Source organism: Ovis aries, chromosome 1, assembly GCF_016772045.2.
Source record: "Ovis aries strain OAR_USU_Benz2616 breed Rambouillet chromosome 1, ARS-UI_Ramb_v3.0, whole genome shotgun sequence".
In the NCBI taxonomy this organism is placed as follows: domain Eukaryota; kingdom Metazoa; phylum Chordata; class Mammalia; order Artiodactyla; family Bovidae; genus Ovis; species Ovis aries.
In genome coordinates, this window is record NC_056054.1 from 617779 (window position 1) to 644155 (window position 26377).

The following is a 26377-nucleotide window of genomic DNA, read 5'->3' on the forward strand; positions in this document are numbered from 1 at the left end:
GTTGTAGTTCACCCGCGAGGCCGCGCGGGCCTCCGCCTCCGCGCCGCCAGTCTCCCCGCCCGCCAGGCAGGTAATGGGCGAACTGGAGGTTCTGGAGGCGGGAAGCGGGATGAGGGCAGGGATGATCGGGGCCGCAAGCACGGAGCCGAGCCTGCAGGCGAGCGGAGAGGAGCCTGGGGTCGCTCTGCGCTCGTGGACTGGTGGCGGGACACGGCGGGGCGGCTCCCCAGTCCCTCCGAGCCTCGGCGGCGGCGTCTGCAGAATTGGGCAGATATTGTCGCGGTGTGGACTGAGCCCGTACAAAGGGGCCGCTTCCAGTTAACGCTCAGCGCGGGGCGCCCGCTCTCTTTTCCGGGGCCTGTCCGCTAACGGGTCCGGGAGAGCTGGTCGGACCTGGATGCCGATCTAGCTACTGCGGGAGCCGCAGCCCGAAACGGGCCCCGGCCCCGCGGGCATCATGAGCCGTGAGGGAGCCGCCCTCTGCTCCGCGCCTTCAGGTCGAGGCCTCCGAGAGGCGAGGTCCGCGGTCCTCACTCTTCTCGATCCTGAGACCGGAGGAAACGGCGTCCGGGGACCGCGCTGGCGGAGGCGCCGTCTCTTTTGGTTCCTCCGAGGCGCCGTAGACGGACTTCGGCGCGTCCCTAGCAACCGTCAGCGCGGGCGTCTCCTCGCGGGTCCCTGGGTCCCCGCCCACAGGCGCCGGCGGTTGGGCCCTGGGACCTGTCGATCGGCGCCCGTCGCTCTGCCATTGGCTGGTGGCGCTAGCGGCGCGGATTGGCGCCTTCCCGGCGCGTTGAGAGCTCGGCCGGTGACTGGGCGACCTCAGGTGAGCCACCCGCGTGGGAGCACCGCTCCGCGCCCCACGTTGTCCCACTGCCCGCCCCGCGCCGCCCGGTCGGTGGCGGCCCGCTTGCCGCCCTGTGGCTGTTCGCGCCTGGCCGGTCCCGCCCTCAGCTCCGCTCAGGGTCTCGGCCTGGGCTTGGCCCCACCCGGCGCTCGGTCCTTGCCCGCAGAGGGACTGTGCCTGTCCCACCACTGGAAGGGGCCAGAAGGAGGCTCGCGGAGCTTGACACCCGGGAGCCCCTCAGTGGACGTGTGTGCGGAGAGCCGTGAGCTGTAGCACCTCATCCATGCTGCCCGACGTCCCCACTGCATACCTGGGCTTTGTCTTTAACCTCCTCGCAAGCGTTTCTTTTCTTAGACAGGGACTGTGGCCTTGCGGTGCGGTCTGATGCCTTCTGTTCTCTTACCTTCTACATCTGGCAAAGTAAACCTATGTCGATTCTGTGTCTTACTTTCTCTTGCGGGTTCCCCTCTGTGTCTTCCTGCTGTTGCTTTAAGACCTTATAATTTCTTGCGTGAATGACTGTGATTCCCCCTTCCCCCCTGTTGGTCAGGTTACTTCCAAGCAGGCCTTAAAAGTCAGTCTTTGGGATAAGAGCCATACTGTCTGTGGCAACAGGAGGCCCTGGGAATCAGCCCAGCTTCTCCAGACCCGTCTTTACGGGTGGACCCCTCCCCAGGGGCCCTGTGGGACTACCTCGAGCTCTGCCTGAAAGGCTTCCTCACTCTGCTTTGCTGGCTCAACTCTGCTGGTGCCTCCTCCTGGATGCCTGTGCTGGCCTCTCAGGTCTGAGAGGCGCCCTTGGCTCACATCCTCCATCACAGGAGCGTCACCCTGGATACGCTGGAGGGGCCCTGGACTCGAGAAACAGACCGTCTCAGGATGGGCCCCACACCTGACGTCCAGAGGAAGGCAGGTGTTAGGATAGGGTCTCCTGTGGCTCAAAATGACATCTTGCCGTTTTCAGCTCTGCCCGCCAGCCTGTTAGCCTCATGCTGCACCGCTCTGCTTGTACAGCAGTGGGGGAGCAGTTGGGACCAACTGTCTCCTAGCGTCGTCCTCCTGAGAGAAAGCCACTTGCTTCCATGTGTTCACCTGTGAGAGCAAGGAGTACTCTTCCAGAAGCTCCCCGCAAGCCTCTCCTTCGTTTGATTGGGGGTGGGGAGCGTCACACCTTCTGGAATCAAGACCAGCACCAGGAGCAGGCTTACTCTGAGGCGCCATCAGGTGCTGTCTGTGTCCAGCTTCCCGTGGCTTCTGCTCAGAGGGGATACAAAATCGAACAATCATACACCCCCTGCCCCTTTAAAAACCACCCCACTTATTCCAAAAACCTTGGCCTGGATTTGCAGGCATTTCTGATTAGAGTTTGAGTCAAACTTGAACAGGTGAGAAAGGAAGTGATCTAAGGATGCGTGAAGCTGGGCTCTGTGCCCTCAGGGGCCACCCTGGGGCTGTGGCCCCGATGTGCTGTGTGAGGCTGAGCTGGCTCCACAGACTGTGCTCAGGACAGAAGGTGCGAACGGAGAAGGGGTGGTTTTTTCTGAGGCCACTTCTTGGTTTATCAACTTTCGACACTTTTTACTTCCCCAGTTCAGTTCAGTCACTCAGTTGTGTCTGACTTGCGACCCCATGAATCGCAGCATGCCAGACCTCCCTGTCCATCACCAATTCCTAGAGTTTACTCAGACACATGTCCATTGAGTTGGTGATGCCATCCAACATCTCATCCTCTGTCGTCCCCTTCTCCTGCCTTCAGTCTTTCCCAGCATCATGGTCTTTTCCAGTGAGTCAGTTCTTTGCATCAGGTGGCCAAAGTATTGGAGTTTCAGCTTCAGCATCAGTGTTTCCAATGAATATTCAGGACTGATTTCCTTTAGGATGGACTGGTTGGATCTCCTTGCAGTCCAGGGGACTCTCAAGAGTCTTTTCTAACCCTACAGTCCAAAAGCATCAATTCTTCAGCACTCAGCTTTCTTTACAGTCCAACTCTGACATCCATATATGACGACTGGAAAAGCCATAGCTTTGACTAGATAGACCTTTGTTGGCAAAGTAATGTCACTGCTTTTTTAATATGTTGTCTAGATTGGTCATAACTTTTCTTCCAAGAAGCAAGTGTCTTTTAATTTTATGGCTGCAATCACCATCTGCAGTGATGTTGGAGCCCCCCAAAATAAAGTGTCTCACTGTTTCCATTGTCTTCCCATCTGTTTGCCATGAAGTGATGGGACCAGATGCCGTGGTCTTAGTTTTCTGAATGTTGAGCTTTAAGTCAACTTTTTCGCTCTCCTCTTTCACTTTCATCAAGAGGCTTTTTAGCTCTTCTTCACTTTCTGCCATAAGAGTGGTGTCATCTGCATATCTGAGGTGATTGGTATTTCTCCCAGGAATCTTGATTCCACCTTGTGTTTCTTCCAGTCCAGCATTTCTCATGATGTACTCTGCATGTAAGTTAAATAAGCAGGGTGACAATGTACAGCCTTGACGTACTCCTTTCCCAGTTTTGAACCACTCTGTTCCATGTCCAGTTCTAACTGTTACTTCCTGACCTGCATACAGATTTCTCAGAAGGCAGGTCAGGTGGTCTGGTATTCCCATCCCTTGAAGAATTTTCCACAGTTTGTTATGATCCACAAAGTCAAAGGCTTTGGCAGAGTCAATAAAGCAGAAGTAGGTGTTTTTCTGGAACTCTCCCACTTTTTTGATGATCCAATGGATGTTGGTAATTTGATCTCTGGTTCCTCTGCCTCTTGTAAATTTAGCTTGAATCTTTAGAAGTTCACAGTTTTCATACTGCTGAAGCCTGGCTTGGAGAATTTTGAGCATTACTTTACTAGCGCGTGAGATGAGTGCAATTGTGCGACAGTTTGAGCATTCTTTGGCATTGCCTTTCTTTGGGATTGGAATGAACACTGGCCTTTTCCAGTCCTGTGGCCACTGCTGGGTTTTCTATGTTTGCTGATTTAGTAGGTGTCAAGTTGTCATGGTTTTGCGAATGTCATGATTCAGCTTCTTGTCATAGGTTTACAGGATATTCTCTTGTGAAGTTTTGCTTCCTGTCTTTTGCCAATTTTCCTTACTCCTTTTTTAAAGTTGACACATAGTTGACTTACAGAGTTGGTTTCAGTACGGGTTGGACGGTTATGCACCTTAGGGAACCATCTCCGCAGTGAGTCTGGGAGCTGCCTGTCACCCCACAGAATTGTTCCGGTGTTGCCACGTGCTTCCTGGGCCTGGAGGTCTGCCCCTCTCTGCTGCTGTTTTCTCAAGTAAGTGCTCTGTTCTCTCTCCCTCTCTACTCCTGCTGCAGCCTCTCTGACTTGAATGTTGCCGTGCTTGATGTTGTCCCAGACGTCCCTGCAGCGAGTCTCATGCTCCCTGGCTCTTGCTTATTCTTCCCGCCCGGCTTGGGCAGTTCCTGTCCTGCTGCTCAGCCTTCCCGGCCTTCGGTCTGCTCCTGCCGTCTGATCTGCTTGGCCCCTCCCGGTGCGTGTCTTCACCCGGTGCGTGTCTTCACCTGCTGTCTCCTCTGGCTCCGACGGGCTCTTCTGCATCCTTTCACTCCCAGTGGGTGTTCTCACTGCGCCCCTCCCCCACCCTCCTGGGTCCTGTAAGCATCTTTATGGTCGTGATCTTGGACTCTTGGGCTTCCCTGGGGGCTCAGCTGGTAAAGAACCTGCCTGTAATGCAGGAGACCCAGGTTTGATATTCGGATCAGGAAGATCCCCTGGAGAAGAGAATGGCAACTCGCTCCAGTTTTCTTGCCTGGAGAATCCCATGCACCGAGGAGTCTGGGGCTACAGTCCCTGGGGTCACAAAGAGTTGGATACGACTGAGTGACTCACACTTTGGACCCTTTCATCAGGTGGGTGGTGTGTGTGTTTGGTCACCCACGCCTGACTCTTGGCGACCCCATGGACTGTAGTCCACTAGCCTCCTCTGTCCGTGGGATTCTCCAGGCAGGGATACTGGGGCAGGTTGCCGCTTCCTCCTCCAGGGCATCTTTCTGATCCGGGGATCAGACCCGGGTCCCCTGCACCTGCAGGTGGATCCCTTACCACTGAGCCCGCTGGGTGGGCTGTTCATCTCCGTTCTGTTGTGTTCTTTCTCTGAGGTTTTCTGTTGCTCTTTCATCTGGAACATACTCTTCCGTCTCTTCATCTTGCTAACCTTTACTTCTTCATACTAGATAGCTTGGTTATGTCTCCCAGCCTTGCAGAAGTGGCCTTGTGTGAACAGTGTCCTGTGGGGTCCTGTGGGGCCCAACAGCATGCCCCGCCCTGGCAGCAGGGCCCGAGGCGTCAGGGCTGTTTCCTGTGTGGGTGATGTGCACCTTTCTGTTGCGCTGGGGCCGGCTGCTGTGGGTGTTTTGGTGTGCAGGACTGGACCCAGCCCAGCTGCCTGGGAGGCCTTGCCTCGTGGCGTTGTTGTGGGCACACTGGTGGGCTGGCAGACCCCCTGGTGCTACTGGGCTAGAGGGAGGGTTCCAGGATTGTGCCCACCAGCCCTGGTGTCAGCCCCCGGATCGAGATCACAGAAATGACTGCAGCCAGCATCCCAGCCCCCAGGGCCCCGCTGCCGCCTGCTTCTCTGGGAGCCTCTTGGGGACCCGCAGATGGTCCGGCCCAGGCCCCTCTTTGCTGGAGTTCAGACTGTGTGAGAGTCTGTGCACAGCCTCTGGGAGCAGAGGCTGTTTCCTATAACCCTGGCTGCCAGCTCTTGGTTCTGCACGCCAAGGCGGTAATGCAGAAGTGGGGTGTTGGCTCTAGGGGCACGGCGCCCTGGCCCTGGGGGCCCCTGGCTGGGCCCCTGCCTGTGGGTCCATACTGCAGCACCCTTCCTGGGTCCTTCCCGCTCCGCTCGGGTTTCCCCTCTCCCCTTCTCTCTTTCCCACCCCTTCCTCTCTGCTCTGACAGCCCTCGCATCGTAGGTTCTGACCCCCGACGGCTGTTTGGGGCTGAGCTGAAGAATGCGCTGGCTGAGCTGCCTCTGTCCCTGCCTGGCAGACGCTGGTCAGTGTCCTTGGTGTTCTGGTGGACAGTGGTCCTGCTGGCTCGCTAGCTCCTCATGGAGGACGGGGGTTCGACGGCCTCTGTGGAGGACCACCAGGGCCCGGGCGGGAGCCCCTCCCTGCCAGTGCCCCCGGAGGGCCCCACTGCGCCCGCTGCCTTGGAGCCCGGCAAGTCCGGGTCCTCAGCCCACAGACACGTGAGCAGGAGGACCGGGCTGTCGAAGCTCTGCCAGAGCCGCATGGCGCTGTCGGGTAAGCAGCCTCTCTCCGCCAGCCGGGTGGCGCCTGGGCGGGACGGGGGCCACGCTGGCCTCCTCGCTTGGCGACTCTGCTCTGACGGGAAGCGGGAAAGGCCTGTGGGAGGGTCCTCCTGGGGGTCGGCAGGTGGGAGTTGGCTGGAGCTGAAGGAGCGGGCTAGGCTCGGGGGGGAGGTGTGGAAAGCAGAGGAGGACCTGGAGGGGCTGGGTGAGAACGTCCCGCTGCCGGAGTGGACTTTCCGGAGTGATGATGAACGACCCTGCGGCTGGGGGGCCTGGGAGGGCAGTGGGACAGCGGGGAGCTCAGCGTTCATGCTGCTGTGTGGGGGTCTTGGCGGACCCCAGGGTGTGTTGGGATGCATGTCCGAGTGCTCATCATCCCTGCAGTCACCTCGTCCTTGGCCCTCTTGCGGGAGCTCGAAGCGGGGGCCGGGTGGGGTCTAACGTGTCCCTTTGCTCTCCAGAGGAGAGGTGGAGCTCCTACTGCCTGTCGTCACTGGCCGCCCAGAACATCTGCACGAGCAAGTTGCACTGCTCGGCCACGCCCGGGCAGGCGGACCTCACGGGGTCCCTGGGCAGCACATCCTGCTGCTCCCTGCTGCGGGCCTTGTCCTCAGGGTGGTCCACGCCGCTGCTCCCAGCCCCCGTGTGCAACCCCAACAAGGCCGTGTTTACCGTGGATGCCAAGACCACCGAGGTGCGTGCTTCGGGGTGTGACCCAGCCGCGGCCTGGGGTCTGTGGCCTCAGCTTGCGGCCTCAGACGGGCGCCCGAGTGTGCCAGTGCAGTTAGGAGAGCGGCCGGGTCTGCCTCTGCAGCGGCGAGAGCGATGACTTAGGAGACCTCAGTGTGCCTCTGTCTGGACAGATCAAATCTCCCCATTGATGCAGAGACTCAAGGAGAGGGGGTAGTGCGTCGTGCAATCTTATTTGCCGAGCGTGGAGAGCCAGGATTTAAAGCAAATGCGTTTGCAGGATGCGTGTCTGTGTGCACAGAGCGGAGGCTTTCAGGTGGGTGGGCGTGGGGCTGGTCCCCACCTCCACGCCCGTCTTGCTGGGGGAAGCCGGCCGGGCTGCAGTCTCTGTGCCGCCTGCTGCACTGCCAGCGGTGGTTTCTGTCTCTCTGGAGGAGCCGGAGCGGCTTGCTGAGAGTTGCCGACGGCGGGGCGGAGAGGGAGGCCTGCGCCGCCTTCCCCTCGGCTGTTCCGGGGGCGGAGGAGCTGCTGGCGACTCAGGGCCCTCCTCTCTGTGGCCGCAGATCCTGGTGGCCAACGACAGGGCCTGCCGGCTCCTGGGCCACAGCAGCCATGACCTCATCGGCCAGAAGCTCACGCAGTTCTTCCTGAAGCCGGACCCCGACGTGGTGCAGGCCCTCAGCGAGGAGCACGTAGAGGCCGACGGGCATGCTGCCGTCGCGTTCGGTACCGTGGTGAGTGTGGGCCTCTGGGCTGCCGGCGCTCACGGTCGGCTGTCCCGCCCCTGGCCCTGGCGTAGGGCGCGGCTGGGAAGGGGGTGTGCGTGGGGGAGGCCACGTCAGAGTGGAGACGCTGCGCCTTCTTGGTGCTCCTTGAGGAGGAGCGCGCTGGCAAGCCTGCAGGGCCCAGGCCAGGTTCCGGGAGCTGCAGTTCCGTCGCCCCGTCTCCGTCTCCATGCCCCCTGGTGTGGTGGGGGGTGGGGCTGGCATGACTACAGGGGCTCCCTGGAGCTTTGGGCTCTTCCGTGTGTGTGTATCCAGGCTGGACGTTGACAGGCTGACCTGCGTGTTAAATGCTGAGCCCTGAGCCTCAGGCCCTGAAACACGTTAGGTAGGACCACGTACACCCAGAAAATCCCCCGTCCACGGGACGAGCGCTGAGAAGGCGATGTAAACATTCAGCGTGTGGGTGACTTTCCTCTGGAGCCTGGCTGCACACTCCCCTCGCTTTACTGCCACGGAGTGGAGTATGTCTGATGGGCCACTCACTCAGAGACCGTGCGGTCAGGCGCTGGAGGCCTTGTTTGCGCTTTGATTAATTTCCGTACGGGAGGCGGGTGAGCAGCAGGCAGGTGTGCCCGCGGGCCGGGCTCGGGCCACTCTGAGCCCCTCTGTGTCCCAGGTGGACGTTGTGAGCCGCGGCGGGGAGAGGATCCCGGTCTCCGTGTGGATGAAGAGGGTGAAGCAGGAGCGCAGCCTCTGCTGCGTGGTCGTGCTGGAGCCCGTGGAGCGGGTCTCAGCCTGGGTGGCATTCCGGAGCGACGTGAGTCACTTTCGGGTTTCCAGCTGCGTGTCACTTTGCCACTCAGGCCCCCCGCCCCCCGTAGCACATCAGCATGTGGTGTCCCCCCGGGCCTTTGGGCAGGAAGAGGGCCTGGGGTCTGGAGGGTGTGCCCGGCTGCCCTCCTGGTAGCTGCACTTGGGCAGGGCATCGGCCTCCCTGGCCCCTGTTCCCTCACCTATACATGTGGGATATGAGCCCAGCCCCTAACAGGATGGTGTTAACACTTGGATAAAGTCATACATCGCTCCCCGGGTGGTGGCTGAGACGCAGGCCGCACTCAAGGCCCGCGCAGGTGTGCCGGTTGTGTGTGTGGTTCGTGAGCCTCCAGCGTGAGCCGGGCTTCCGCGGGTGCCTGGGGGAACACGCGTTTGGGAATATCTGGCAGGGGGTGGGAGACGGCATTCTGAGGGCGGCTCCCTTTGCCGCTGCACTTCCAAGGGTGGGGCAGCGGGAGCACCCAGCCTTGCCTTCCTCTGGAAGGCACAGAGGCTCAGTGAGGTTTAAGCTGAAGCGCAGGAAACGTGGGTCCCAAGGCTCAACACCGGCTTTTCCCCCCAGGGTACCGTGACGTCCTGCGACGGGCTCTTCGCGCACCTGCATGGCTTTGCATCTGGGGAGGAGGTGGTTGGGCAGCACATCACAGACCTCATCCCTTCCCTGCAGCTCCCCCCTCCTGGCGAGCACGTCCCCACGGTAGGTCCTCAGGGCAGGGCCCAGGCCAGCGGCGCTGCCTGGCCGAGGCTGGGCCCTGTGGCCGCTGGCGTCTCTCTGGCTCCTGTCGATTGAGTTCTCAGGCCCAGCTCCATGGCCTGCCAGCAGCGGTGTCTGCACTGCAGTCGTGCCCGAGGCTCAGAGCCTCTGTGGCGCCCGCCCGGCCACCCCTGCCCCCGGTCCCCTTCCTGGAGCTCCTGTTGGGGCCTCTTTATTGAGAGGTCTGGGGGCTCAAGGAGCAGGAGTGACTGGTGGGCGTCGTCTCTCGCCCAGGTCAGGACTGCGGGTCAGGTGGCGGCGGTCGCTCGGCAGCTCTGGAGGGCGGTGGGGATTCGGGCAGGGGTGACTCTCCCCGCAGCCAGACCCCCCAGTCCCCAGGGGCCCCGCTCTACAGCTAGTGCGCGGCCTGCACACAGGGACCGCGCTGCCGGGACTCATCGGGTGTCGCAGTCAGCGGCCTGCAGGGCCAGACGGTCGGGTGGTCAAGCTGGGGTGAGGTCGGCTCTGCTGCTGCAGGAGATGGACCCTGCCGGGGCGTCGTGGGCTCTCCCTGGCTCTCCTCTGGCTTCCAGCTGAGAGCCGGGCCCTCCTGGGCAATGGGGTGCTGGTTTCAGTCCCTCTAGGTCGACGGGAAGCCTCCCCTCCCGCACCTTCCTCTCTTTATGCCCCTTGCTCTGTCCTAAGACAGCGGACCTCCTGAAGCCTGACGCTGTGCAGCTCCGCTGGTGCAGCCGCTGTAGGGGACTGCTCGGCAGCCTCTTAGGCTTAACTCTGGCGTGCTGGCGTGAGTCCTTTTGGACACACTAAGTCGCTCCAGTTGTGTCCTACTTTTTGCCACTCCGTGGACTGTAGCCGCCAGGCTCCTCTGTCCATGGGGTTCTCCAGGCAGGAACACTGGAGTGGGTTGCCATGCCCTCCTCCAGGGGGTCTTTCCGACCCAGGGATCGAGCCCACGTCTCTTCTGGCCCCTGCATTGGCAGGAGGGTTCTTTACCGCTGGCGCCGCCTGGGAAGCCCTTGCTTAACCCCCACCCCAGGCACGCATCCAGAGGAGGTGTGCATGCCAGGAGGCCTGTGTTTGTGTGTGCCCGGAGGCACGCGCGCGTGCGTGTGTGCACCAGAAGGCATGTGCAGGCGCACTCCCAGCCCTCCCTGCTGGGTCCACCTGTCACCTCTGCTGCAAAAGAGCCCCTCTTTCCTCAGGGCTCACTGGGGGCCGGGGTCTTACCAGGGGAAGCCTGAGGTCTTGATTCCACCCCCGGTCAGGGTGTAGGGCTGGTGCAGGGAGCTCCCCCATGTTCGGGCCTTGGGCCTCTGCAGATCTTGCGGGGGAACCCTTAAAAAGGAGGCAGGCAGCACTGGGTGAGGGGTAGACACAGGCCTGGGGACCGGCCGTCTTGAGAGCAGAAAGGAGCTGACCTGGAAAGCCTGTTAGACACTTGTGCGATTTGCTTGGGAGAGCAGACAGGTTCTGAGTATTTAAAGCAGAGAACCATGATGGGGGACTTGGTTGTGTGGATAATGGGGGGCCGTGGAGGGAGAGTGGAGATGGACAAACCACCCGGAGGCCAGCATTCTGGGGAGCCCCGCCCCACGGCTGCAGAGGCGGGTGCTAAGGGCCTGGTGGTCCAGGTGGGGAGCGGGCAGGCACTCGCTTCCTGCAAGGTTGGGAGAGGGGCCAGGCCGGTCCTGGAGCGTGGCTTGACGGCCCGTGTGCACCGTGTTTGGGCTGTTCTGGAGTGGGGAGCGGCTGTGCTGGCTTGGGTCCCGGCCCAGCCGTGGCTCTTGGTCAGTCTCTGCCTTCCCTAGGGTTGGGGGGCGGTGGGGAGATGAAGCAGGAAGAGCATGGTGGAGGGTGGATGTCCCGGGGGTGCCCGCTGAGCAGCAAAGCCTCACAGCTTGGGCTACCAGAGGTGCCGCAGTGGGCACAGTGGCGTGTCTTTCTTCCAGCACCTCAAGATTCAGAGGTCCGTTGGAAGAGCCAGGGATGGCGCCACCTTCCCTGTGAGCCTGAAGCTGAAGTCCCAGCCCTGCAGCAAGGAGGCTGCAGATGGCGAGGCGGCCCCCAGCGAGGGCTACTCAGCGTCCGTCTGGGTGTTCTCCACCATCAGCGGGCTCATCACGCTCCTGCCGGATGGGACCATCTACGGCATCAACCACAGCTTTGCCCTCATGCTGTTTGGTTACGGAAGGGCTGAGCTCCTGGGCAAGGTGGGCTGGGGGGCCGTGCCTGCTGCTGCGGGGGCCGGTTTCCCTAGGGACTTGGGCCCAGAGAGCAGGACCTCTGCCTTGGTCCCATGCCCCACCTGTGCCCGTTTGTCTGGACCTCCGGCAGAGCCCTTGCATGCTGGGTGCCCCCCAGGAGAGGGAAGGGGCTCTGCCTGAAAGCCTGTCCCACAAGAGGTCTGGTCTGAGTTCCTGCAGGGTGGTGTCATAGCCTCCACGCCTCCTCCCACCATCTGGGGGCGGCTGTGGGTCGGCTCGGAGGAAGCGTCTCTGTAACCTCCTTCTTGGACTGGGCTGGACTCTGCGGGTAGGCGAGCCTCTCAGGCCGCCTGAGAGGGGCCTCCCTGGTGGTCTCAGCGGTCCTCCAGGGCTTCTGGGGAGGGGCGCGGGCCCCCACTTGGCTGGAGGGAGAGGCTGCTGTGTGCCGTGTCACTCGATATCTGAGCAGCCCCCTGCCCCTGCCCCATGCCTGGCTGGCCCAGCTCTTGAGGTGGGTGCTGGCCTGGGCTCCCCACACCTTCCACTGAGCACCTCGATGCCCATGGGCAGCCATCCCCTCTCGCCACCCTCGCTGGGGCCAGCACTGCATGCCAGCCAGCCAGCCAGCCAGCCAGAACTTTAACCAGAGCCTCAAAAGAGATCCTTCCCTGTTTTCTAACAGCAATGCTAGTTTGAGTTAAATGAAATAGTTCAACTGAAGTCAGTGATCACACAGTTGGAGTACTTCCTGGACAAGGGCTTCCTGCAGGAGCGTGGGGACACCGAGTCCTTGCAGGGAGTATGTGAGCGCAGGCTGGTTAGGGTTTGCTAAGGGAAAGAGGACCTAGTTACGATTTCCATGATGGGCATCGGGGGTGCTCGGAATTGCTGAGAAGAGCCTGACCCGGGGTTGTTCCGGACCTCGTCGAGGCCTGCTCATGTCCTCTGCGCTCTCTGCCCAGGTGGGGCCTCGCTGAGTTCTGAAGCACCCTTTGTTTCCTAGAACATCACCTTCCTGATTCCCGGTTTCTACCACCAAATGGACCTTGCCTACGACAGCTCCTTACCTCTGCGGGACCTGGCCAGCTGCCTGGACGCTGGCAGCCGGAGTGGGCCTGGGGTCAGCACGGGAGACGAGCCTGCCGGCACAGCCCAGGGTGAGGACAGCCACCTCCTTCTCCCGGGCCACCCCCTCCACAGGAGAGGGGCTGGAGCTGGGGGTGGGCGTGGGCGTGATGGGGGGGTGGTGGTGGCGTGGGGACCCTGTTCTGTGGATTTGGTGGTCTTCTGTGTCTTGTGGGCCTTCCATGTTCCCAGGGGATGGGACGCTTGTGTGGGTCCCACAGCTGTGTTGGTGCAGAGCGCAGGACGGGAGATGCCCAAGTGAGTCACGTGGGCCTGCATCCGGCGCCACGGCTAGCTGGCAGTCTTTCTGTGCGAGTAGGTGACGTAGCTTTATGTAAGTAGCTGAAGGCAGGACTGATGTCAGATCCGTCCCTGAGTCAGCAGTCTCGTAGGATTTGTTTAGTTTTGTCCATTTCCAGTGTTTCTTTTTAATTGACTTACTTATTTTTAGCTGTGCAGAGTCCTGTTGCCGGGCAGGCTTTTCTCTAGCTGTGGAGACACAGACTCCTCTCTAGCCAAGGTGGAGGGCTTCTCGTTGCAGGGGCCTCCGCTGGGGAGCAGCGGTGGTGCCCGTCCTTGTCATGCGGGCTCGCCCCAGACCAGGGACTGGATCTGCATCTCTTGCACGGGCAGACGGATTCCTTACCCTGAGCCACGAGGGAGGCCTTCCAGTGCTTTTAACTCAGCGTTTAAGATGATGCCAATAAAAGCCCAAGTCCACGCTGGGAGGCTGCAGGACCGTGTTTGGGGCGCAGTGTGGGGCTCCCACTGTGTGGACCCCTCTCTGTTCTCTGCAGGTGGAGCCCCGGGAAGCAAAGGCCAGCGGAGGCTCCGGCAGCCTCCAGGGAGCTCACTTCTGCTCCAGGAGGCTTGACTGGGCAAGCCCAGGGTCGGCTGGGGGGCCCTCCCGGGCCTGCGCCCACGGGTGCTGTCACCTGAGGGCAAGTCGGTGGAAAGACCTAGACTTGGAGGAAACACCAGTGGATTTAATACAGTCAGTGAGGGAAACTAGGACTGTGTGGCGTCGGACGGGACGTGAGTGTCCCTGTCAGACGGTGTGTGTCAGGCCTTAGGTGTGAGTGCGTGATGTCTGACAGGACGTGAGTGTCCCTGTCAGACGGTGTGTGTCAGGCCTTAGGTGTGAGTGCGTGATGTCTGACAGACGTGAGTCTCCCTGTCAGATGGTGTGTGTCAGGCCTTAGGTGTGAGTGTGTGGTGTCTGACAGGAACTGAGTGCCGGTTGTTACACTTGTGTCGGGCCTCAGATGTGACTCTGTGGTGTCTGATATGACGTGAATGCTCCCTGTCAGACGGTGTGTGTCCGGCCTCAGGCGTGACTCTGTGGCGTCTGTCGGGACATGAGCTCTCCCTGTCAGGGGTGTTTGTCGTGCCTCAGCCGCAGTGCTGGGGCGTTTCCCGTGTCATGCAGGTTCTCTGTAGTGCGCGGCCTCCCTTCTCGTGCTACACCGGCCCCAGTGTGCGCAAGCTCAGTAGTTGTGGTTGTGGCCTTAGTTGGGTGTGGCGCATGGGTCTCGCTCCCTTACCGGGGGTCAAGCCCACCTCCCTGCTTTGCAAGCGCAGGCTCTCCACCGCTGCACAGCAGGGATGTTCCTGGTGTTCAGTTTTTTAAAAGGTGCTTTGTCAGGCTGCTGACTCTCTGAGTGACCCCTTTCTTAACATGCGATTTCCTTCGTTGTATCTGGGTTTTCTCTCTGGAAAGACTCCTTTTTTCTCTCTGTTTTTTTCTCTGTCACTGATACTTTCTCTCTTTTTCCAGAATCTAAGCTCTTTCAGTGCGTGTGTGGCTCGTGTTCTTTGTAGGAAATGGGCGGGCGGCGCCACAGGAGCTCTGCCCTCATGGTCTCTAGAGTGGGCCTGTGGCATTGCACGCTTGCTTGTGGTGCCTGTCCGCCACTCCTGCCCGCGGGGGCCAGACTCCTCCTGGGAGCCTCCCAGGCCGCTGAGCAGCACGGACATCGCGCCCCTGGCACCCCGGTTACTGTGGTGTCCCCGCCCTGCTGTAGGCTGGCACTCCATCTGGCCTCTGGAGCCTGGGCAGAGCCAGGTGGCGCAAGTATAGCAATGAGGCGGAGAAGACCCTGCACTCCAGAGGGAGGCCGAGGGGGGATGCTTGCCTTCTCGGGCCCCCAGGCCGGAAGGAGCGGGCAGCCTCCTGGGCACGGGAGCAGGCTGGGCGTGGCAGGGAGGCCAGTTGCCCTGAGGAGAGGAGCAGCCTCAGGCCTCAGGCCTCTGGTTCTCCCCCGCAGTCAGAGAGTGGAGCTCCTGGGGGCTGTCAGCAGTGAGGGGCCCAGGCCTGGCTGGGAGCCAGGGCTGCACTGTGGGCGTGAGTCTGGCAGTGTTTCTGCGGTCAGGTCAGGCCCCCGCCCAGTGGACAGGAGGTGGTTTTCAGTGGCATGTGCAAGCCAGTGAAAAACACTCTTTTTTGCCAGATCCAAAGGTGGACACCGAGACCCCAAAGCCAGCAGAGAGCCAGGACACATGCCCCACGGCCCCCGGGGGCTCCCTCCCCGCCTGCCCGCTGGCGCAGCCCGCTCCCAGGTAAGCCCTCCGAGGGAGGGGCAGGTGCGCCTGGGAGGGGAGGGCGCTGTGGACGCGATGACGGAGGTGACACTGGCGCCCCCGCATGGCCCTGCTGCTGCCGTGCCGCTGGCCTGCTGTACGGGGAAGGAAGCATTTAGGCAGGATCCAGGGAACTGGTCCCAGAAATCACCTGACTCTGTTTGCTGTACGTTTTTAAATAACATAGTATTCTGTTTAGAGGAGGAGGGTTCAGTTTGGAAAACTCAGGAAAGTGGAAGTGAGAGTCCCCTTGTGTTGTGTGCGGTGTTTTGGTGTGTTTTCAGCCGGTCTCTCATTTTGAAAAATCACTTTGAGACTGAATGTACAGCAAGGCACCAACCTTGGCGGGCCTTTCTCCTCTCCCCTGGGACGGGCTGCTGCCGCTCTGCTTGGCGTCCCTCGCTGCCCTGGGGTCAGGACACGGGGCAGCAGGGCCTATCCTGAGCTCGGCCGGATGCGCTTCTTGTCTCCGGCTTCTTTTGCTAGCCATTGCGTGGGGTTTATGGACACCACACAGTTTTCTGGTTTTCTTGAAATGATGTTTTAAAGCCGTGCTATGAGAATGTGTGTGTTTAAGTACTGAAGAAAAATGGTGAGCAGCAAAAGTGCCCCAATTTTGCCAGCCGCGAGCTCCTGCCAGGCCACTGCCCCGTGCCCTTGAGGGTGGGCCCTCGCTATACAGATGTGTGTGCTGGGACACGCCCTCCCACACGTGTGCACGTGCTGGAGGCACCGTGCATCCCCGGAGCAAGCCTGCCCCTCATGTAGCACCGTGGCTTGCGGACGCAGCCCCTGCCATTTGCGTCCACCCCTGGCTTCTGGCTTCGCTTCGGCAGTTGCAGCAGCGTGACCCCATCAGTCCTGGCTGAGTGCTCACGCGCACGGGGCAAGGAGGGGAGGGCCCCTTGCTCCTTGGTTCCCTTGGAGAGTCCTGCAGGTCCTTGGGATCTCGCTCACAGCTGCCTCCCCTGCGGCAGTCCTTGAGCGGGGCCTGCCTCTCAGTGCCTCTTCTGGCCCTCTGCTGCAATGCTTACCCATCGCTGCATGCCTGTACCCCAGCCAGGCCGGGCACGGCCACTCTCTGTTGCCCTTGGGGCCGCTGTCCTGCCTGGGCTGACCTGGGGCGGCGCCTAGCACTGCCGTGTGGGTGTTAGTGGCCTGGCTGGACCCCTGTCCGTGGCTCCGCAGTCACCTGGGGCCGTGGTGGCCTCTTCCTCTGTGGTCCCCGTCCCCAGTGTGCTGGGGCTCTGTTGTCTGGCTCCCAGGACCCCACGCCCAGCTCTCCCAGCCCCGACTCCTCTCGGCCTCCCGCTCTGCGCTGTGGATCTGGTGGCGTTTGTGGCTGTCACGGTTCCTCCCCTTTCTCCCCATGCCTCCCGCCATGTGGGGCGCCTGGCCGCCCTCGGGCCGGGGAGCGTGGGGACCGCAGCCATGAGCACAGGGTCAAGTGCTCCGATTGAGCCTGGGCCCGGCAAGCGTGGGGACTGCAGCCATGAGCACAGGGTCAAGTGCTCCGATTGAGCCTGGGCCCGGCGAGCGTGGGGACCGCAGCCTTGCGCACAGGGCCCTAGCGCTCCGATTGAGCCTGGGCCCGGCGAGCGTGGGGACCGCAGCCTTGCGCACAGGGCCCTAGCGCTCCGACTGAGCCTGGGCCCGGCGAGCGTGGGGACCGCAGCCTTGCGCACAGGGCCCTAGCGCTCCGACTGAGCCTGGTGAGCCGCTGCTAAGTGGATTTGTCTGGAGAACGTGTGCCTTCGTGTGTCATTTTCTAACTCTGTTATAGAAGTTCATCTTCTCTCCTGTCCTATTCACGGTGGTAGTTGCTTTGTGCTGGTCTCTGCTGGAGGGGGAATCCATGTGATCTCTGTGGCTCCTAAGTGACTGTGTTGTCCCGCATCACAACCTGCAGGGGGGAAAGCATCCCAGGAGGAAGCCGGTCACCGCCCGAGTGCCCGCGAGATGTGCCTGAGGGAGGCCCATCTGCCCGCAGTGGCCCGTCGTCACCCGAGGGCCAGCAGCGCTCTGTCTCAGAGCAAGAGCAGCCGGCGACAGCGGAGCACCTCAGCCGGGACCTTCAGCGGGGGAGTCAATTTGAGTTGGGGGACACGAAGCTGTCTGCTTCCCAGGAAGACTCAGAAGCTGCCATCCCCGGTGCAGACAGGAGTAGTGGGGATGAGACGCATGGCCCGTGTCAGGAGGCGTGGGCAGAGCGGGGCAGCGCCAGTGATTCAGACCAGGGCCCTGACGTTGCCACGGCCGTGTCCCACACTGAGGGTTGTCTGGCTGGGCAGGGCCCCCAGGGGGAGCAGAGCGCACTGCCAGGAAGCCCATGCTTGGCCGCCAGTCCCCCGGGGACGCTGCAGCTCTTGTTCTCAACGCCGCCTTTGGATGAGCCCTGGCTGGAGGCGCGGCAGGACAGAGAGGAGCTGCATACATGCCTGATAAAGGAGCAGCTGTCTGCCTCGAGCCGCGCGGGGCCTTGGGGCGTCTCCTACGCCGAGCTGGTCCTGATGGGGCAGCCCCCGCTCTCTGCCCCTGCGTCCTTGTTGGACCTGAGAGCCACAGAACCACGGGGCGGCCGCTCGGGCAGCTCCTCGGCCTGCTATGCCCTGGCCACTGACCTGCCCGGCGCCCTGGAGGCTGTGGAGGTCCCAGAGGCTAGCGAGAATTCGTTTTCCTGGAACCTCAAGGAGCTTGTTTTCAGGGACTGGACAGACCGAACTTCTTCTAACTGTTCGTGCGCCACGTCTGAACTCGGGGGCACACCCTCACCTTCGCTGGTGGGCTCGGACGCAGACGTGGGTGCCCTGCACAGGCAGCGGTCAGATGTGCTGGACGACCGGGAGCTGCTGCTGCTGACCGGCACCTGTGTTGATCTGTGTGGGGGCCGACGCTTCCGTGAGAGCCGCCTGGGCCTGGAGGAGACAGAGCCGTCCCAGACCTGTCTGGTGTCCTCCGAGCACCAGGATGTGAACGGCTGCGACAGCCCGAGCCATGTACTCCCCGTGCTGGCAGCCGGCCCTGAGGATGAGTGCCCACTGGAGGCGCCTGGGCTGAGCCTCCACGTCACCTCCACGCCCGTGAGAGCCGAGGGCCCCGGCCCTGCACCCCTCAGGGCGGCCGACCTGCAGCCGGAGATCCAGGAAGGCACCTACGCGGGGAGCTGCTACCACCGGGATGGCTCGCAGCTGAGTATGTGTGGGCGGGCGGGGCTGGCGGGGCCTGCTCCCTGCTGCCCTGCTGCCCCCAGAGTGGGCTGCGTGGGGGTGGGTTCCTCCTCCTCCTGGTGTCTTGGGGGTTTCATCCCCGGAGTAGTGTGGCAGAAATGATGAATTATTTTAAGAAAAGAACCTGAAGTTATAGTTTGCCTCCTGAAAGGGCCTCAAGCGCATGTGCCGGGGGGAGCCCAGGGTCCCGGCCGCTCTGTGCGGTGCAGCAGTGGGTGGGGCCCCAGAGCCCCGGCCTCGGCAGTCCCGCCGGGCGAGGAGGCGGGGCTCGGCTCTCCGCAGGCTGTTGGGCTTCAGGGGCAGCCAGGTCTGGGTGAGGACCGAGCCGCCCTCCTGTCAGCGCCGTGTCCCCCGGGGTGGGGAGGGCCTCTGTGTGGCTCTGCACACTGTCTTCTGACTTTCTGGGTGAGGTTTGCCAGGTGTGGGATTTCAAGTGTGCGTGTGCTCAGCCAGGTCTGGGTGAGGACTGAGCTGCCCTCCCGTCAGTGCCATGTCCCTGGGGTGGGGGGAGCCTCTGTGTGGCTCTGCACACTGTCTTCTGACTTTCTGGGTGAGGTTTGCCAGGTGTGGGATTTCAAGTGTGCGCGTGCTCCGTGTGCCAGGAGGCTGCCCTTCCCGGAACCTCCGCTCTGGGGCTGGCAGTCAGCCCTTTAGCTTGTCCCTTTTTATTTTCCTAATTTTCCAGCAGTGCTGTATTTCAGCCAGTTGTTTTCCTCATTGCCAATTTCCTAGTGTTGACTACAGGGCTTTTTTCCTAACCTTAAAAGAGTTTTATGAGTAATACATGTTATTTGTCGGAATACTAGAAATAAAAGACTAAAAAGAAGAAAGTAAAATGACCTGTAAACCCCCTGCCAGGAAGAAGACAGTCACACTTGCTTTGCTGTGTCCCCAGGAGGCTGTGTCAGCAAACGCCTGTGCCCCGGTGGTGTGCTGTGGCGTGCAGTGTACAGAGCCGGGTGGCACCTGTGTGCGTGGCTGTGTGCGTGGAGGGTGCTGGGGCAGCTTCTCTAGGCTCATCTGCGTTGGTGGCTAGGGGCGGGTCTCCCGAGTCACTTGGCCTCTGGCTGCCCTGGAGGACAGGCCGGCCCCTGGCCCTGTGCCGGGGAGGTGTGGCTGCTGGCCTCAGCCATGCCCTTCTGCGGGCACGGGGGCCCTGCCCACGGGGCTGTGGGGCTCAGTGGGGGCCCGGTCTTGCCGCCCTCCACAGGTGTGCAGTTCGAGGTGCGGCGTGTGGAGCTCCAGGGCCCGGCCACCCTCTTCTGCTGCTGGCTGGTGAAGGACCTTCTGCGCACCCACCTGCTGCTGGCCAGCCTGCCTAGCTCTGCCCACTCCACCTGCGAGCTGCCCGCGGCCAGCCTGGGGGAGGTGGGTGTCTGCGGACGGCGCCTGCTGTCCCCTCCTGTCAGCACCCCGTGCCCTCTAGGGCGGCAGGGGCTCTGCGTGGCTCCCCACACTGCTGTCCGACCTCCTGGGTGAGGCGTGAGCCGCACGTGGGCTTTCAGCTCTGCGTGTGCTCCATGCGCACGGTGGGGCCGGGTGAGCGCCAGTTTGGACTGGCACATTGAGGCCCTGGGTGTGCCCTCTGGACAGCAGTCTCGGGCTGGGGACCCCAGGGGCCTGCGGAGTGGGCGGGGCAGTGGACGCCGCTCTCGGCCGGGGGGCCACGGCCGCCCCCGCTGCCCTTCCTTCAGCGTGCCGCGTGTGGCCCTCAGACTTGCCTTTGTGGCTGCAGGTGCTTGGAACCAGGCCCTGGTTTGAGGAGCCCCCCAAGGCCGTGGAGCCAGAGGGGCTGGCGGCCTGCGAGGGGGCGTACTCCCTTAAGTACAGCACGCTCAGCCCGATCGGCAGTGGGGCCTTTGGCTTTGTGTGGACGGCGGTGGACAAGGAGGCGAATAAGGAGGTACTGGGCTCCTGAGAGGTGGGGGCTTCTGGGTGCTGGGGGTGGCTCTGATGCACCTCACAGCCTCCCTCCCAGTCCCACTGTGGGTAGACCTGTAGTTGCCGGGGTGTTTAGGGACCATGCTGCCTGTCCCTGCAAAGCCCCAGGCTGCCCGGATACCCCGGGCCTGGCCCACCGCTTCCTGGGAGGGCCCGCGTGGGACCTGTCGCCATGCTTCTCATCACTGCTGGAATCTGCCACAGCCGCATGCTTGGCTGGCAGCCGGGGAGTCTGTGTCAAAGCTGTGTTGGTCTTAGTGGTTTTCAGTCGCTCTGTCTGGCCCTCTGCGGGCACTGGCGCTTGCGCCCCTCTCTCTGTTGCTCACGTCTCGTCGCCTTCTTTTCCTTCCTGCCGTCGCCTTGACTCGGACCTGCACAGCCGTGAGGAGTAACAGGTACGCCGCCCAGCCTCCTGGTGGTCCTCTGCCCGCTCCAGTGACTCCTTTCACCTCTTGATGGATACCTTTTGTTTAAGGCTGTTTCATTTTCAGTTCACTTTTTTTAAAATTTAAGGAATAAATGTTGACTTAGGCCAAATGACTTTTCAGCATCTGTTGCAATGATCATGTTTTGTTTCTTTTATTAACATGTGAGCAACCACAGTCAGCTTTTATACATAGGCTCAGTCCTTTATTGTCTCATAACATTTTTTAGTGTGTTGCTGAACTTGGCTTGCTAATGCACATTTTTATTATTTACATTTGTTTGTTTGGCGGCTCTGGATCTTAGTCGCAGCGTGTGGATCTTTTAGTCGCAGTTTGCGGCATCTAGTTCCCTGGCCAGGGATCAAACCCGGGCCTCCTGCATTGGGAGTGCAGAGTCTAAGCCCCAGGACCCCAGGGGAGCCCCTGGGCTTGCTAACGTTTCTGTTTGGGGTTTTCTCATTTGTATGCGTGCGTCTGCGTCAGTCCTGTGGGGCCTGCGGAGCTGGGGACTCTGGTGGCGGCTGGTGCCGTGGCGTCACGTCCGCAGGTGCTCCTGGCCAGAGCTGCTGCCTCTGCTCACCTCACTCTCGTGTGCATGCGCTCTCCTCTTCGCCGGACTTGCCAGAGAATTGCTCACGCTCTTCATCAAGCGTTTCTTTTCTTTATGCTGCTTTTCTGGTACTTTCTGTGAACTCTGCTATTTTTCTAGCTTCTTGGGTTGAGTGTGTGTTTCTAAGCTGTGACTTAATACTGAGCGCTGTGCTGTGTGGCGTTTTCTGAGTGTGCTCACATCGAGAGGTTTAGACACACTGCTCCGGGCGTCGCATGCTTCTTGGCGGACTCGAGTTAAGTTTCTGTTGCCATCTTTATTTATCTGAGGGCAGTCATCTCATTCTCGTCAGCAATCCAGTGGGCACTGTGGGCTTCCTTTTTCTTTTTTGTGGCTGCACCACACCATTTTTTCCACGTATTTGTCTTGTGTCTGCCCATCTTGTGGAATTCTCTGGTTAGTTCTCCAAACCAACATGACTGACATTTTTGTTCATTTTCTGCCAGTCCTCAGGCCTCTTATTTCATTTTCTTGGCCGGGACATCCAGGCCTTGGTTGAGAAATAGGGGTGACGTGGGGTATCTGGGGAACACCCGCCCCGAGACCTGCAGGGGCTGGTCTTGTCATCAGCACGCCCGGTTCCTCTGTTACCCCATCCTCCCGCTGTGCAGGTCGCGCGGGTCCACTCGGGACTTCCAGCTGGCTTCTGACTTGCTCCTGGGCCCTCCCGTTGGACGGTTGTTATTAGGTTTCTTCCTTCACGTCCCAGGACTCGTGGGGGTGGAGGTGGGGGTTAGGTTGGAGGTGAAGGCGCCACAGCTGCTGGGGGGCCAGTGGGAAGGGCTGCAGTGACATCCCTTGTCTCTCTCGTAGGTGGTGGTGAAGTTTATTAAGAAGGAGAAGGTTTTGGAGGACTGCTGGATTGAGGACCCCAAGCTTGGGAAGGTCACTTTAGAGATAGCCATCCTGTGCAAGGTGGAGCATGCCAACATCATCAAGGTGGGGTGCAGGCTCATGTCTGCCCGAGCGCGCTGCCCTGGAGGTGTCCTGGCAGGGCCGGACCCAGCTTGTCTCTCTCTCTCAACAGGTGCTGGACGTGTTTGAGAACCAAGGCTTCTTTCAGCTGGTAATGGAAAAGCACGGCTCTGGCCTGGACCTGTTTGCATTCATTGACCGCCATCCCAGCCTCGACGAGCCCCTGGCAAGCTACATCTTTCGACAGGTAAGAACAGGCCTGGCCGCCTGGGCCCAGGACGCGAGAGTCAGTGATGCTGGACCCAGCCTCCGGTTTGGGGATGTTACTGAGTAGGACACGTGTTTTGAGAAGAGAATTCTGCTGTTGAAGTAGAGAGAGTGAGGTTGGGGTTGGGGAGGAAGAGTGAGGCCAGGAGTCACCCTGGGGTGACCGAGGATGTGGGGTGAAGATTAAAGTGTATTTATATTCAGATGATACCCACCCAGCCTCAAGAGGAGCCAGTGTAGCTCTCAGATTGGGCTTGCAGGCTGTGCATCTGATCTGAATCCTTGTCCACCACGGGGAGACCCTGCTCATTTGTATGTGGACCTCACTCGAGCCAGCGTCTCACAGGACTGCTGGGACTAAATCAGAGAGTGCAGAGGCCCCTCTGCAGCACGCCCGAGGCAGGCGCGCGGGAAGTACTGAGTGGATGGAGCTGTCCAGTTAATTAACCTGCAAAGATTGTGGTTCTGGCCATCTCGGTTTACACTGAGTATTTGTCTTGGTTTCTTTCGTGTCTGTCCGTGTACTGATCTTAGTCTGTTCGTTATTTTTTGGAAAGGGAGAGTAGCCAGCTATGTAGAAAGGTGTCCTGTGAAAGAGAAATTGGGTGTTGGGGTGGGGCGGGGGGAGACAACAGTTCTTTGGTTTGGGGAATGTGGGAGTTTCATTCCAGATGATTCCTTGCTCCCTGGAAAAGGTGGAGGGATTCCAGGGGTGCGGAGTAGGGGGATGTGACCAGTCCACAGGTTTGCTCTTGGTTTCCTGGAGCTGACTTGGTTTCTAATAACAGCTTCCATGAACTGATATTTCTTCCCCAAAGCTATGAACGCCCAGAAATCACTGGATTTCTGAAATTAAATTTCTGAGGCACCTACTTGTAAGTTTTGGTCATCACAGTTCTGCCCAGAGAATGCCACCTCTGCCTGTCTTCCTCCTCTGGAAGGGTATACAGGCGTCTCCTTCACTCGAGAGTGGAGGTTTGTTTCTGAAATCTTCATGGCAAACAGGTTTCCGCGTGACACGACCTGTGGACTCGCTTACCCACAGCTGCTGCCCGACTGCTGTCGCTCAGGGCTGCTGACGCCTCTGACTCTGTGACCGATACTGTTTAACTTCTGCAATAAGTCTCCACGGCCCTTTCGTAAATCAGTGTGCACAGTGAGCATCAAGTGTAAATACGGACTCAGGGCGCTACAGAGCGGCAGTGTCCCGTGTAAGCGTGTGCGTTGCCTCCAGCCCCAGGTCGCGTCTGCTCGGTGCGCGGCCCTCCTCCTCGGTGCCCGGCTCTCCTCCGCGGTGAGCAGCCCCCTCGGTGCGCGGCTCTCCTCCGCGGTGCGCGGCTCTCCTCCGCGGTGCGCGGCTCTCCTCCGCGGTGCGCGGCTCTCCTCCGCGGTGCGCGGCTCTCCTCCGCGGTGCGCGGCTCTCCTCCGCGGTGCGCGGCTCTCCTCCGCGGTGCGCGGCCTCTGCAGTGCGTGGCCCCCCTCCGCGGTGCGCGGCCGGCCTCCGTGGTGCCCGGCTCTCCTCCTCGGTGAGCAGCCCCCTCGGTGAGCAGCCCTCTCAGTGCGCGGCCCTCCTGCGCGGCGCGCGGCCCTCCTCCGCGGTCCGCGGCCCTCCTGCGCGGCGCGCGGCTCTTCTCTGCGGTGAGCGGCCTCCGCGGTGCGCGGCTTTCCTCCACGGTACGCGGCCCCCTCGGTGCGCTCTCCACGGTGAGCAGCTTCTCCTCGCATCCGGGCTCGTTGGTTCTCTGTAGTTAATAACCCTCAAAGCCGTCGACATTCAGTGCAACGTGCGGTTTCTGCTCCCCACCTGGAGCCTCGTACATACGTGTGCATGTCAATGTATGTACATACACGTGAGTGTATATGTGACTGTGTGAGCGTGCGCACATCTGTGCAGCGCATGTCGTCTGTACACACATGTGCAGGCACGCACAGTTCACACGTATGTGTATGTACACATGCGTTCCTCCATTTATTCTGGCCAAGCCAATAGAACGCTCCCTTTCGCTCGTGCTGCGTCTTCGCGCCCCTTTGGACTGTAGCCCACCAGGCTCCTGGGACTTCCAAGGCAGGAATACTGCAGTGGGCTGCCATTTCCTCCTCCAGGGGATCTTTCCAACCCAGAGACTGAACCTGTGTCTCCTGTGTCCCCTGCATTGCAGGCAGATTCTTTATCTGGTGAGCCGGTGGAGAAGCCCTCTCTATTTATTTAAGGTTAACTAGTTCAGCTTAGTTTGTCTGCCATTAGTTGTTGCTTCTGACTCAGAGATACTCATTTGTAAATGTGAAATTGTCTCTAACGATGTGAACGACTGTGTGCGTGAAACCCCTGTGCTGATCGGTACAGCTGGTGTCCACGTTATGAGTGGGGTCAGAAGTCGCACTAATTTTACTTAAACTTCACTGAGCTGCTACTGCTGTTGATCTCCCTCACCACACGTGCAGTGCGGGCAGGCAGCGGCACGTCCTAGTAACTACCCTCTCACAGTGGAGACGGTGGACACTGCGCTTGGCCCGTTTCCCGGGGAGTTCCTTTGAGGCTGCACCGCTGAAAGGCTGCACGCATTGGGTTTAGAAAGCACGGCTCCACTCTGGGCTGCTCTTTGAGAAGCTGTCAGAGCCTGGAAGTTGTAGCCTGGAGCTGGGCTTCTGCTCGCAGCCCTGCTCGAGTTGCCCGATGAGCTCTGGGGAAATCACTGCCCCTCTGGGCCTTCTCCTGGGCCACTGGCCACACAGCCCAGCCCATGCTCATCCAGGCGTCCACCGTGCGCCCTCTGGCTTCTGCGGCCGTCTGTCTGTGCTCCCTAGACGATCGCTCTGCCTGTCGTGGGGTGAGTGAATGCCTGCCGGGGAGGCCGCTGGTGGCGCACAGGCCGAGACCTAGAGACTGTTTAGGAGCTGTGTTCATGTGGGGCGTCCCTGGAAGGGTACAGCCACGGGTGAGTGGGTCCTGCAGAGCTGCCGTACATGCGGTCCCTCTAGCTGACGGTGCTGCTTGGCCTTCCTGGGGATTTGCCGAGGGGCAGGCCTGGTGGCTCAAATAGTAAAAGAGTGCCTGCAACATGGGAGACCCGGGTTCAACCCCTGGATTGGGAAGATCCCCTGGAGGAGGGCATGGCAACCCACTCCAGTACCCTTGCCTGGAAAATCCCAGGGATGGAGGAGCCTGGCAGGCTGCAGTCCGGGGGGTCACAAAGAGTTGGCTTCACTTTCCTTCTCTGAGGCCTCGTGTGAAGTGTCCTTATCACAGCGGTGGCCCCTGTTCCAGCTGGTGGCGGCCGTGGTGTACCTGCGCTCCGAGAGCATCCTCCACCGGGACATCAAGGACGAGAACATTGTCATTGCCGAGGACTTCTCCATCAAGCTCATCGACTTCGGCTCGGCCGCCTACCTGGAGCGGGGCAAGCTCTTCTACACCTTCTGCGGGACGATCGAGTACTGTGCGCCCGAGGTCCTCATGGGGAACCCGTAGGTGTCCCGGGCTGGCAACCTGTGCTCACACCTTCCACGGTAGCAGAGGGAAGCGGCTTCAGGTTGTGCCTCTTTGTGATGAGGGTGCTGAGTGACAAAGTATGCTTTGGGAGGCCAGTGGGCAGGAAAAGGAAGCTCAGCCAGGAACTCAGGAAAAGGGAAGCCAGGGGTTCATTAGGCTGTCTTGTTGCCTTTTGAGTTTGGAGTTCAGTATAATCAAAAGTTAAGACAAAGAGTCCCCGAATTTGGGACTCTTCAAAGGAATGAAGAGGATTTTTTAGTTGGTTTGTTTATCTCGACGCCAGCACTAGCAGTCTAGTGTGCGGCTGGGCTGGCCGCGTGAGGCATGGAGCGCTAACGCAGGGGGCCTGTGCTGGAGCGCACCCGCTGCTGTGGGCGGCGCTGTCGCTGACCGGCTCGCCTCCATGCCAGCTGGGCACGGGGTGAGCCCCCCGGTCTTGCTGAGATGAGAAGCGGGTCCAGCTCTGTGCTGGGGGTCTGGCCAGGGCAGGGCCCGGTCTCAGGGAGCTCAG

General features: G+C 60.7%; 1 protein-coding gene across 21 annotated transcripts in view; it reads left to right on the plus strand.

Moving 5' to 3' along the window:
• Positions 1-5: 5 nt before the first annotated feature.
• The window catches only part of LOC101102694 (transcription termination factor 4, mitochondrial), a 41957-nt gene continuing 15585 nt past the window's right edge, over positions 6-26377 (plus strand). For 5 of the 21 annotated variants that reach the window (XM_042239471.2, XM_042239451.2, XM_027966899.3 and 2 more), the window contains exons 1-14: positions 772-6110; positions 6580-6812; positions 7372-7542; positions 8210-8350; positions 8930-9064; positions 11032-11292; positions 12290-12443; positions 14862-14970; positions 16901-18183; positions 19429-19586; positions 19954-20121; positions 22008-22133; positions 22222-22356; positions 25642-25841. In XM_042239471.2, coding sequence (XP_042095405.1) covers positions 5915-6110; positions 6580-6812; positions 7372-7542; positions 8210-8350; positions 8930-9064; positions 11032-11292; positions 12290-12443; positions 14862-14970; positions 16901-18183; positions 19429-19586; positions 19954-20121; positions 22008-22133; positions 22222-22356; positions 25642-25841 — 3470 coding nt within the window. In that variant the 5' untranslated portion in view covers positions 772-5914. The other 16 variants (XM_042239475.2, XM_042239473.2, XM_060398368.1 and 13 more) reach the window with 15 other exon arrangements.